The sequence below is a fragment of the Etheostoma cragini genome, chromosome 10, assembly GCF_013103735.1.
Source record: "Etheostoma cragini isolate CJK2018 chromosome 10, CSU_Ecrag_1.0, whole genome shotgun sequence".
In the NCBI taxonomy this organism is placed as follows: Eukaryota; Metazoa; Chordata; class Actinopteri; order Perciformes; family Percidae; genus Etheostoma; species Etheostoma cragini.
In genome coordinates this window covers 4,363,566-4,376,381 of record NC_048416.1, presented here as the reverse complement: position 1 = coordinate 4,376,381, position 12,816 = coordinate 4,363,566, and the positions used below count along the sequence as shown (strand labels likewise).

Here is a 12,816-nt window from a genome sequence, read left to right as displayed (position 1 = left end):
TGATGCCTTGCTCAAGAGCACTTTGGCAATAACCAGGAGGTGAACTGGCATCTCTCCACCTACCAGTCCACTCCGTACTTTGGTCCAAACGTGGACTTTAACCAGCGACCCTTCGGTTCCCAACCCAACTCCCTACGGACTGAGGTTACACACAGTTTTCACAAAAACAAGAACACAAATAGGATATTTCCCACTCTGTCAGAAGTTATCAAGACGTTTATTCACATTCTGCCACATGTTGGCACAATGATGAACAGCATGTGTACTAAATCTAATCCAATTTCTTTAAAATAGGACTTACCATTAGTATTGTCCCCTGTCTGTACTCCTGATGGCATTGTGACAATCAGCTTACTGTTGTGTTCACGACGCACTGTAAACCTGCCACTCCTACAAACACACAAACCATTATTACAGCATAAAGTGGACTGTTAGTGATTTGACTATAATCAACATCTATAAAAAGAGGTACTTCTACTCATAATGTGCACCTGGGGCTGGGCAATAACATAAAATAAGAATTTAATGTTATTCAAGGGAATCGTATCAAGATTAAATCATTGTGATACACAATTGTGTTGTCTAAAGTGATAACAAACTAACTAACAAAAACTTCCCAGAAAGCCTCATGTGAGATCATGAGGGAATATCATTGGAAGATTGTGGCTGTGTTTTTACATGTGCGTGTACTATGTAATCAGTGAGAAAGAAAAAAGTACTCTATAATTTCACTTGAAACGGATATGTTCATTTTGCATTTTAATTCTTAACATGAGAAAATACTCAATACAGTGGTATTTTTATTGAGATATGAAATTACCTATATCAGGATAGAAGATTTTGGCCATATTGCGTAGCCCTACACACACCTATATTTTTCGTGTTTTGGTCTAATTTTTGAGAAAATAACCATTTGCATTAGTAAGGGTGATTTCCATTATAGTCACAAAAATGTAATGGACAATTGAAGACATTTTGTGCTTAGGTGTTAAAAGTAGGCCTAAAAATCACAAGAGTTCACTGTGGTCATACAACCAAATTCACTTATGGTGACAGGTGGGAGATTAGTACCTGGTTTGCGGTTTCATTCCATGTTTAAAGCACAACAGTTGGTACACAGTACAATTTTATCAAGTTACCTGCAGTAAGGGCACTTCCTAGTTTTCATGTGGATCTTCCAGAAGTCATTTATCAAACTGCTCTTCTTTTCAACAAGATGTTTAATCTAAAACACACACACACACACACACACACACACACACACACACACACACACACACACACACACACACACACACACACACACACACACACACACACACACACACACACACACAAAAATCATTTAATTTTGACCATTAATGTTTAAATGTTGTTTTGTGCTTTAAAAAAATGTATCGCTTTAGCACCGGTATCTGGGAAAATAATACCATACCCAACCCTATGTATCACATATACACACACACACACACACACACATACATATGTATGTGTGAGTGTGTGTTTTTGGGCTATGTGCTTCCATGTCTTTGTTTGTGTGTGTGTGTGTGTGTGTGTGTGTGTGTGTTCTCACCGGTTTGGTGTTCTCTGAACCTTCAGCGTTCTCTCCAACAATCGCGTCTGTAAAATTCTTAAGCACCTGCTCAATCTCATCTCCGGTGGCTTTGGGATTCTCCTCCAGGTGCTAACACATCCAAACACAGTTCACACAAATTAATAAATAAAGACTTGAGACTTTTCAGGATCAATTGAAAGACACCAGGAAGCTACATTAGTTATTAGAGCAACCTGCAATCAGATGAAATACCGTCACATTCACAATAAATTAAGAACCCAATCCAACACACCCATACATCATCTTAAATCAGGGGTCCCCAACCTTTTTAGTTCCATTTTAAAACGTTCTTGTTACTCAGCGGGCCATATCAGCATAAAAGGGTAACTAGGTTTTTTCAAACTGGGCCCCATTTCCCCATATCATTGTATCCAATAGAAGGATGTGTCCAAAAATCTTTGAATTTGGTCCAGTATTAAGCAAGAGCACAATGACGAAACCGTGTGATTGCGTGTCAAGCTAAAGTGGCGATTGCGGAGCCTTGCTTTTTGTCCAATAAAAGTCTAGTTTTTTTGGTGCTACTGACAGGTTCACTAGAAGAAACTTATCAACCTCAGGATGAAACTTTTTGTCCAAAGACAGCGGTCTGGAGAGTGATACACAAGGCGAGAAAAAGGCGTTCAGGTAGTCTGTTGTTTTGGAGTAGGCTACAGAAATTATGGCCTCCTGTTATGTATTGCGTAAGGTTGCTGACCCGTCTTAAATCATAACAACACAATTTGTGCGCTTTAGCCTCTATACTTAGCTTAGCTACCACGGCAAGTTGAAAACTACCTGGCTGAGAACTTGTTCTACTTGGTAGACCACCTTCATGTTTCCATGGTGCACTAACTTCAGCTGGTTCAGCAGGAGGTGGTTGGCAGCTATTTGCTACTTTAGTTAATTTCACTACATGTTTGTGTGTAGTACATATTTATCCCCAGTGGCCATGTTTGAGCACCGTGGGGCCCATGAACTACATTGTTACTGTGGCAGCCATTTTGGCCAGTGGCATCCACTGAGGAGGAAGCACTGAATTTGACAAGGCTGCATTTTAGCTATTAAGTAACTGAAAAATTAACTTATGTGCCACATAAGTGTATTACTTAAGACCCTAACACACATGCACTGCAACCAGAAGTCTATCTAGACAATAACCAGCAGAGAACGCAAATGTTCAAATCAGTTGTCCAGGACACATCAAACGGTCTTTACCATGCCAGCTCCTTAGTACAGAGTCTGTGTTATCTCTGATTCAGCCCACAGTGTGAGAATTCACAGCAAGAGGGTGGGGGTGGTGACGACGTTTCTATAATGCAGCCGATGCAAAACTGGACAACATCCAAGGGTTAAGAAGAAGGGTGATATACGCTAAGACGGAAACAAAAAAGTCTAACTGGAGCGACAATGCAATCTGGGAACTTACTTTTGGTAATGGGCGATGCTGAAATCCTCGGACAAAATCAAGGAACGGCAAGAGACTCAGTTGTTTACAACCAAAATATGAAGCGGCTCTGTGCCACAGTTTAATCCTGGTGACGTCCTGCCACCTGCACACTCTACCACGCGCCACTCCTCGTCTACACCAAACTAAGTATTTCCACTAAGCGAGAAGGCATCTGACACGGCAACTTAGCTTAGCTACCACGGCAAGTTGAAAACTACCTGGCTGAGAACTTGTTCTACTTGGTAGACCTCCTTCATGTTTCCATGGTCCACTAACTTCAGCTGGTTCAGCAGCAGGTGGATGGCAGCTCGGGGGCATGTTAACTTATTACATGTGAGACAGGAACCACGAATCAACAGGTAAAGTTTCTGATAAGAGAGAGTAGTAGGATAGGAGGACAGAAAAGGATAAAAAAGTATTTTTAAAATTCATAAAAGCAAGTACATTGGAAAATGTGATTTAAAAGTAAATACTGATTTATAAGACCTTAACCCTTCAGGCAGGTCAATTATTACCAGTAGTACACCCAGTAATATTAACTTGTAAACATGTGTACTGCGTGTATATGTACGGTTGTGTGGTTCAGGTTTGGACCTGCTTACATCAAAGAACAGTGGGTTGTATACAGGTAGCGGTAGCTCTACATGTCCCAGGTGTCCGGGACAGTTGTTGAAGTCCTGACAGCAGGTTGAACACACCTGGTAAAAACAATAACACAGCGTTAACTTGAACCTTTTTTTTAATGTACTTGCTGAATCTTAAGGCTCACAATCTTAAACTTTACACACAGAGACTATAACCAGAGAGGTAAAACAACAAGTCAGGAAAAGACTGATAGGCTCTACGGCATTTCACATATGTGTCATTGTTGTACTGTGCTTAGTGCAACACACAGAATGAATGTGAGTAATGTGATTTCAGTAGAGATGTACCTCTTTGCTGTCCGCTGGTCCCAGGGCCAGATCGTACAGGCTGTTGGGGGCCACATTCCCAACAGCATCGAGGAACCTGAAGTTAGTGATAGTCTTCACACTCAACTTCCTATTGAGGAGATAGGAAGATTGTGTTAATACAAATTGCTTCGACTGCAATGAATATTCACCTACTGGGCACTGCCAAGGTGCTCTTGAGCAAGGCACCGAAACCCCAACTGCTCTGGGAGCCTTTCCATGTGCAGCCTCCTCACTCTGACATCTCTCCATTTAGTGCATGTAGGGTTCAACCAAAGTAGGTCAGAATAAACAACATAATGACAGGTGAATAAACTAAAAAAAGTAACGTTATTCTACTACAGTTCATCCACAGTTGCTCCAATTTATCAATTTCATTCAGTATTGTGCATAGAAAATAAATATGAAATAGCCTATCTATTCTCAACATTGACATAGCAACTTCTACCTTAATTATGCGTGTAATTTCCGACACGAGTACTGGAACACCACAATGTAACACTTCATGCTGTAACATAATGCTGTAAAATTGTAATGTTACAGCATGAAGCCATGCGTAAGCATGTTGTCGTAATGTTTTTTTTTTAGCAACAACAGCTAACTAGCTACCTCTCACCTTATCTCTTCGGCAGAATACATGCCAAACGACAAGCCCTCCAGTCGCCGCCATGGTACGTCTTTTCCAAACAACATTTTGGAGAATTAGCCAGACTTTGAGTCGTTTATTGATATAAATTCATGGCGTACAGCGAAACCACATGCGAAGCTAAGTTGCTCCTCTCCTCCACACGTGGGACCGTCAGACCAAACGCAAAATTGGGGGGGAGACGCAAATAAAGAGGACGAGGCTTTTTCACAAACTTTGTGGATTTTATACTTTCAAATAAGGGATTCAACATTTAATTCGTAGCTTGCTCGATGTCAAGTGTGTAAAAATTGTAATACATTTGCATAATACAAAGTGTTATTATTTTATCTCCCCTTTTCTCAACCCACATGGTTTCTCCCTCCCAGAAGCCAACAGTTTGTAACAACATGGCGGCACCCGGTAGGCACGTAGGGCGTTATATCCAACAAAACAGCCGAGTTTTGATAAATAATTTCGAGCAGTTATGGGGTCACAGGTAAGACAGCTCTGTTTTAAAATAGAACATTATTAATAACTCGAATTTATTGTCATTTAATTTGGGTTGCTACATGAGTCTTAAAGCTGCAGCTAGCATAATTTGACAGGAGGTCATCTGAAGTCTTCTGAAGTTTAACGTTAACCTTACATCACTGCAGTAGCTACATCATCACAAATTAATAATTAGGCACATGCGAGTTAGTGTTAGGCATGTAAACATGCATGTGTTTCCCCTCAAAAGATTGTATACGGTTTACAAGTGTCAGTTGAAAGAGCATAGGGCTTTTCATTAAAGGTCCCATGGCATGACATTTTTCACTTTATGAAGTTTTTTAACATTATGTGTTCCCCCAGCCTGCCTATGGTCCCCCAGTGGCTAGAAACGGTGATAGGTGTAAACCGAGCCCTGGGTAACCTGTTCTGCCGATCTAGTATCTTGCTCCTTATGAGGTCATAAGGGGCAAGGTAATCGTCCCTTTCTCACCTTTGCCCGCCCAGAGGATTTGGCCCACCCATGAGAGAGAGACATCATGGCTTATATAAAAGAGACTTCAGATACAGTATTAGGGGACCAATAAAGCCTATATAAAAGAGACTTCAGACACAGTATTAGGGGACCACTAAGGCCTATATAAAAGAGACTTCAGATACAGTATCAGAGGACCACTAAGGTTTATATAAAAGAGACTTCAGATACAGTATTAGAGGACCAATAAGGTCTAAATAAAAGAGACTTCAGATACAGTATTAGAGGACCACTCATGTCTATATAAAAGCATCCAAAGAGCACCATGTCATGGGACCTTTAAGCACAAATGCTGTCTGTCAGTCACTCTCTGTATAGTTACATTCTGCCTACAGACTTTTGACATCACAGACTGTTAACATACATGTTGTTAGGGTGTAATCTTGTAATGTAGTTAATATGGGATATATGAATTAACACAGTCTCAGAGGACTGAAGTAGTCCGTTGCAAACTGTACCTCCTTTTTAATTAATCATTTTCCCCCTAAGGAGTTTTGGTTGGACTCCAGCTCTTCGACAACATGCAGTTGCTAATGAAGGTAATTTAGAATGAGATCTTTGGTCATGACTGAAAACAGACAATATCAGTGTAAATGTGTTTTCTGAACTGCCTTAAAATATAAGCTGAGCCCAACTGTGGTCATCCTCACGGTGACTGCTTGAACTGTACTTAGGCTAAATGATAATAATATAAATACATGAATATTTTCTAAATGGATCCAAAAAATCCAAGAATGAATGGATCAAACTATCAGCTGTTACCTGGAGGATATAGTTGTTTTTATCTGTTCATTCAAGAACGAAGTCACACTGTTGCACAGGGTAATTTGTTTATACATGAAGTTTAACAAAGACACTGTCGTTTATTTTTGAGTTGATCTAACATACATTGTCCTGCCGCCATAAATCTATAGCAATGCACATTAATCCACAGCTGAATTAGTCTCCAGCAAATGCACTGTTTACTCCAATAAGTTATAAGTAATTTTTCCTTAAAAAAACGTGTCCGACTCTTTTAGGATTTTTTTTTTTGCCTTGTCAGCCTAAAACAATAAATAAACTGAAACAAACAACATACTTATGACCCATTCTTTTAAGATTTTCATCTTCAGCAAGAACAGCGAGAACAAATGGGCCTGAGGACAAACAACTGACAGGGATTAGTTGACAATAACAACTTACTGATCTTCAAAAAATAATTTGATTTATTGTTGGCAAATTTTTAGATTTTAGAGAAATTTGGCCCCTCCCATTAACTACATCCAATTCAAGGCATTATTTATGATGGATTGTAATATATCAGTGATAAATCATATAAATTAAATAAAAAATATATAAAATCACACCTTTTCCTCATGTCATTGCAGAATCTACAGGTACTATTGTGATCCCCAGGAAGAAAACATGGTATGTGTCCATATTACTGTTGCATAACGTCCTAAAGTTTCATACAGTGCAGGCAACACTGTGTACCTTATAGTCAGAGAAACCTCATTTACACAGAGCTTATTTAAATAGACCACCCAGTTTGAAATCCAAGTATTTAAGTTTGCATAAATGTTTAAACAAGAGTATTAATTAGTGGTATTAATGGTACAGGAGCAAGGAGGCAGTGCTGGAGGCTCTGGCGTCAACTGTCAGCAGGGTGAGAGCTCCTTCACATCTTTCTCAGGGTCTTTCTGTGTGGAGTGTTGTGTCTGTCTCTCCGTGTTTTACTCTTCTTCTTTTTTTTTCTCCTCCCAGGATCCGACAGCCTATTCCTACCAGTTCCAGGATGATCCTTACCTCTCTCCCAGGACCTCTTCTGAGTTTGTACGTCATAAATGTGCTAAACTTCAAACTGACAATACTTTCCTCAGCTGGCTTGCAAAATAAAAAAACTTTTTTTTACAAAATGATGAAAACTAAAATAAGACTTTCTCATGGTGGCTCTTTTGACATAGCAGGAAGTACAAGTATAATTAATGAAGTTAATTAAGGCGGCATTTCATTTACATCAGCCTGTTCCAGGGCCTTGCGGTTAGTGTTATTAGTTCCACCTGTGGTGTCAAGAAAAAGATCTATTCTTTTACATTTATTTCCAGTTTATCCATTATCCAGTTTATCCAAGTAGCAACATTAATTTTGTTTTAATTTTGCATTGTAGTATTGCTTAAAGCAGTACCAATGCAGACACAATGACTCTGTAGTTACTGTACATATTGCAGTTGTATCCATAACCAAAGTAAGAGGGCACAGATGCTGTAAAATGCAGTTGAGACATGTTCACTGTCAGATTTCTTTTGTAACTGATCATTCATCGTTGGCCCTCTCTCTGCAGAAGCTCTACTCTCTCTCTCAGGAGTCTGGCAGATCAGCAGCCAGATTTTTTGTCAACAGCAATCCTAAATTCTTCACCAAAGACTTTGCTGAACCACATATACCAGTAAGAAACAAACATAAAACAGTTTAATCCACGACAGTTTTGTCAGTTAAACTGTAGCTTTTACTGTAGTAGCAAACATCTCGTTGGGTTTCACTTCAATATTTAAAACATTGCTGATATGATCTTTTACAAAGTAGAAATATCTAGTAATATTGTTGACTTTCATTGTGCGCGTGTGTATGTGTGCGTGTGCAGTGTCTGATGCCAGAGACTGTGTCACTGCTCCTTGAGGAGGTGAGTGAGGAGGCACTGAAGGAACGAATCAACTTGAGGAAAGTGACAGCTGCTGTTGACATGTTTGATCAACTACTGCAAGCTGGTGAGAACACACACACACACACACACACACACACACACACACTAATATTCTCTATTTTAAGAATGTGGCTACATTAACTACTTCAATTGTTCTAGGCACAGCAGTCTCTATGGAAACAACCCATGAATTGTTAGACCTGCTCTGTCTATACTGTGACAGAGACCCTGTCCAGGAGGGAGAACCACAACCAGAGGACATGGTGAGTCCTCCTTGATCAAAACCTCTGAATGACGGCCAGAGAAAAGTAAAGAGTGACACTTAAAGCAACCAACAATTACTGAATTGTCAGTTATTTTCTTGTTTCATTGTTTTGTCTATAAAAATCTGAAAATGTCTATCAGAGATTCCCAGAGTCCAAGATCTTCAAGTGTTGTGTTTTGTTAAGTATTTATATTGTATAAGCTGGAACTAGAGACTCTTTTTTTTTTTTTTTTTTTTAATGGCTCAAATCATTTAAGCAATTGTAAAAAAATAAATACTAGTCTAAATTGACGCTCCACTTCCTGGATTGCTCTGGTGCCACTGGAGGACTACCATTGGTGCTTTATGAGGACTATGGTTACCTGGTCCTCAGATCTCTGCAGGGTAAATCCAGACAGCTAGCTAGACTATCTGTCCAATCAGAGTTTTATGTTGCACGACTAAGACTAAAACAACTTTTGAACTTACATACGTTCCACTAAAACTTCTTCCCAAGGCCATTTTGCAGTGGAATAGGGGTTCCGTCTGGCACTTAGTGCTGAGTGGATTGTGACTGGTTTAAAGAAATGCCAGAGCATGTTTTTCTTCCGTGCTGTGGACTAGCCAGACCCTCCTCCGCAGCGCTGAAGAGGAAGGTCTGGCTAGGGGAAACTATACAAATACTAACTGTCCTTTATTGAATAGCACAGCCTAAGAGGGGTGGGAAGGGAAGATGTCTTTCTTTATTTTTATAAATCATTTCTGGGGGTTCTCCACCTTTAATGGACAGGAAATCTAGGTGAGAAAAGGGAAAGAGGGGGGTAAGACATGCAAGAAATTGTCACAGGTCAGACTTGAACACTGGACCTCTGTGTCAAGGCATACACCTCTCAGTATATGTGTGCCCACTCTACCACTTGAGCCAACGCAGCCACACTGTCTTTCTTTATTGATGAGTTTTATTTTTTTAGACTGTATACTCCAAATAGCACATATATTAAATGTATCAAAATTTTAGGATCTTGTAACTCTAAAAGTCTAAATAAAACAATAGGGGAAAAAAATTACTGACTGAGATCAGTCTACTAATTGATAAACTCAAAGTTGGGTTTTTGCTGCATAAAGTGAAATAATACATCGGCCACATCCAGGCGGAGATGTTTCACATCATTTAAATGCTGCAGTGTACATGTATGTTTACTTCTGTATGTCTTTGTGTGTTTTCAGGAAGAGTCAGGAGAGGAGGTGAAGAAAAGGAAAGGGAGGTTCCGCCGGGCTGCGGACCTCCTGAGGTTCACCTGGAGAGAAAACAACAACGCAGAGAGAATCTTTAACCTGCTGCCGGAGAGAGACACACTGTGTTACTCTGCTCTGATAAGAGGCATGGTGAAGGTATGAACACGTTCATTTGGGAATAATGTCCATACTACGGCGGAACCACTGGTTGGTTATTGTACTGTGTAGGCATTGTTTAGGCAGTAAAATGGTAAATTTGGTCCATGTGCTCTAGATTAAGTGCATATGTCTGTCTGTCTCTCTGCAGCATGGAGCCTATGCAAAGGCCTTCAGCATGTACACAGACATGCTTAACAACAGAATGACCGGTGAGTTTTAATTGTAGTACTGTGTATGAACACCACTTTAAAGGTAATATTTGCAGTAGAAATTGTAGGTTGAATTGACGTCTTTGACATGTACAGTTTTTTTATAATTTTCTTTCTTCTTTGCTTTAAAACTTTGGTGAATATAAAGTACAGTATGCAGGTCATGTGAATTAACACCAAATAAATTCCACAATGCTTTTAATTTTCAGTGTTTAATTAATAGTATTTTTATTTTCGAGAAGTGGTTACAGATTTGTGTTCTGATCCTTTTTTATGTGATCCAAATTTGAATTTAACAGTAAAAGTGATATTTATTTTGAGAATTTCAGGTAGTGTAGTATCACCTAAATAAATGCTTATGACCTACAGTACACAGACTTTAGAAATTATCTACCTTCCCTATTATTGCTGCCAGTTTAAGCATTATTTTTGAATATTTCCTACTCTAGAAAATCCAAAGTTCTCGTGAGAGCACAACTTGAATTTTCCTCAGCGAGTTACTCTGACATTGAGTAATGTTGCTCATCAACTATGCCCTTGTAGCCAAGCTGCACCAGTCACATCAGTGTATCTGATATAGGCGGGGCCAGAGGCGAGCTGCACCAATCACATCGGTGTATGTGAGATAGGCGGGCCAGAGGCGAGCAAAACCGTTGACAACAGTTTAATCTACCAGTTAGCTCCGCTGGTAGCTAAGCGTATGTTGGTCGTGATTGGTCGTAGTGTTATCCAATTGCATGCAGGGAGAAATTTAAATGCATGCTTGGTGCCGCCCCTTGAGATGGGCGACTTCTATTACTCGATGCCAGACCTTTAATCTTTCGGATCTGGGTCTGGATTTCCAGGCTAAAAAGTACCATGAGATGGTGCCAAAGAATTACATTTAGAATTCTAGGCACTGCATTAAATTCTACCCTCTTAAAATCTGCAGATAACATATTAATCTCAACTATTATTGGCTTGTTAGCATCCTTTTCATTCCCTGTTCCCAGTTTCTACATACTGGAACTAAATGACTAATAACTAGTTAAGAAGTTGTTCTGATAGGTGTGCCAGTATCAGAAACGCCTTTGATACTGGTATCGGTATCGGCAAGTAGGCAGGTCTATGCATACTTTCAAACTAGATAACAAAATAAAGTAGTATGACATTCATTGTCTGTATGTATTTGTTCATATTTTACAAAGGGTTTAACCTGAGCTAAGCCATACAACTCTTATGGCAACTATACCCCATTCAAACAGGGCCAGTATAACAGTATACAGCTGTTAAGAAAAAACTATATTAAGGGTGGGAATCACCAGAGGCCTCGGGATATGATATCATCACAATGCTTATATCAAAAACCAATTTTAATGCGATTTTACACATATTGCAATTTTCTACTTTAAATCTTTTCCAATTTCAAATTATGTCCCCAAAAGGAAAATTTGTCAACATCTGTTTTATCCAAAAAGATAAAGTTTTCTGTTTGTTCATCTCATTCCAATATGCATAAAATGCACTGGTATCAGATTGGTACTCGGTATTAGACAATACACAAGTTCAGGATTTGGAATCAGGAAGGATAAAAATGGTACTGGAACATCTGTACTAATAACCCAACGTTGTGTTTCCAGCGGACGTGCACATCTTCAACGCTCTGTTGTTAGCAGCTCCAGATGTCCGAGATAAATACAACGAGAGATGGGACCTCATCGTTGTAAGTTTCTCTCTGTTCCAGAGCCTTGGGACAGATCCTAAGAACACATCACCAGGTTTCCTCGTAAAATAACCCTTTGGTGTCATTTAAAATGGCCTTTGCTCTACACAGCATGTTGTAAAATAAGTAAATTTTTTCAGAGTAATAGTATACATTTTTGGAGCGTCAAATGTATATTTTTAGGCATTTATTTGAAAGGACAGATGAAGACATGAAGGGGGGGGGGGATGACATGCAGCAAAGGGCCACAGGCCCGGAGTCGAACCCTGGCCCATTGCGTCAAGTAGTAAACCTTTATATGTGGGCGCCCTCTCTACCAGCTGAGCTATCCGGGCGCCCCTCCCAAGCCCCAAATGTTTCATATTAGATAAATAAAATGTATGTAATGAAAGAAATACTCATTTCAATAAGTAATGTTGAATACATAAATAGAGTGTAACCCTAACCTTATTATTTGAAATATTATTTTACCATTCTTATTCTATTTCATTCTTAAAAAATATATGGGAGATCTTAAATTAAAATGGTAATGATGAAATAATAATAAACCAACCTGTTATGGAAGTGAGAGTGATGAAAACATTTCCTAATAGTCAGTTAATAATCATTTCTTAAATTGTTTCAATTCAGTTTTATTTATAGTGTCAAATCCCACCAGAAGTTGTTTTGGGACACAGGTACAATATGTCTAAAACACAATCTATAATTTACAGAGACCCAACAATAATTTTACAAATACATGAAGCCTTTAACATTTACTCTATGTATTGCACACAGTTTATTCATGTGATTATTTGTTTGATAATTACATATTCATTTAATATTGAACACTTTCAAGATCCATATGTGTTGACAAACAATATGAACAGACTTGACTAGAGGAATTTGAAATTCCTCTAGTCATATATATATATATATATATATATATATATATATATATATA

The 12,816-nt window shown here is 38.9% G+C and overlaps 2 protein-coding genes and 1 non-coding gene across 4 annotated transcripts in view; 1 reads left to right on the top strand and 2 right to left on the bottom strand.

The window, feature by feature from the left end:
* The window catches only part of polr1a (RNA polymerase I subunit A), a 35,157-nt gene extending 30,348 nt beyond the window's left edge, over positions 1 to 4,809 (bottom strand). Inside the window, exons 1-7 of one of the 2 annotated variants that reach the window (XM_034883045.1) lie at positions 4,608 to 4,809; positions 3,974 to 4,082; positions 3,644 to 3,739; positions 3,260 to 3,409; positions 1,574 to 1,684; positions 1,140 to 1,225; positions 302 to 390 (exon numbers count right to left, since the gene is read on the bottom strand). In XM_034883045.1, the coding sequence (XP_034738936.1) occupies positions 302 to 390; positions 1,140 to 1,225; positions 1,574 to 1,684; positions 3,260 to 3,409; positions 3,644 to 3,739; positions 3,974 to 4,082; positions 4,608 to 4,684 (718 nt within the window). In that variant the 5' untranslated portion in view covers positions 4,685 to 4,809. Of the gene's footprint in view, positions 1 to 301; positions 391 to 1,139; positions 1,226 to 1,573; positions 1,685 to 2,389; positions 2,475 to 3,259; positions 3,410 to 3,643; positions 3,740 to 3,973; positions 4,083 to 4,607 lie in introns of those variants that run through there. The other variant, XM_034883046.1, reaches the window with a different exon arrangement.
* Positions 2,510 to 2,646, bottom strand: LOC117952324. The gene has a single exon (XR_004658386.1). It is a non-coding gene; the product is annotated as a small nucleolar RNA SNORA5 (small nucleolar RNA).
* A 178-nt stretch (positions 4,810 to 4,987) lies between the features above and the next one.
* The window catches only part of ptcd3 (pentatricopeptide repeat domain 3), a 15,171-nt gene continuing 7,342 nt past the window's right edge, over positions 4,988 to 12,816 (top strand). The window contains exons 1-11 of the mRNA XM_034883059.1: positions 4,988 to 5,115; positions 6,133 to 6,182; positions 7,011 to 7,050; positions 7,243 to 7,288; positions 7,387 to 7,455; positions 7,964 to 8,068; positions 8,264 to 8,387; positions 8,483 to 8,586; positions 9,795 to 9,959; positions 10,111 to 10,171; positions 11,791 to 11,873. Coding sequence (XP_034738950.1) covers positions 4,988 to 5,115; positions 6,133 to 6,182; positions 7,011 to 7,050; positions 7,243 to 7,288; positions 7,387 to 7,455; positions 7,964 to 8,068; positions 8,264 to 8,387; positions 8,483 to 8,586; positions 9,795 to 9,959; positions 10,111 to 10,171; positions 11,791 to 11,873 — 975 coding nt within the window. The remainder of the gene's footprint in view (positions 5,116 to 6,132; positions 6,183 to 7,010; positions 7,051 to 7,242; positions 7,289 to 7,386; positions 7,456 to 7,963; positions 8,069 to 8,263; positions 8,388 to 8,482; positions 8,587 to 9,794; positions 9,960 to 10,110; positions 10,172 to 11,790; positions 11,874 to 12,816) is intronic.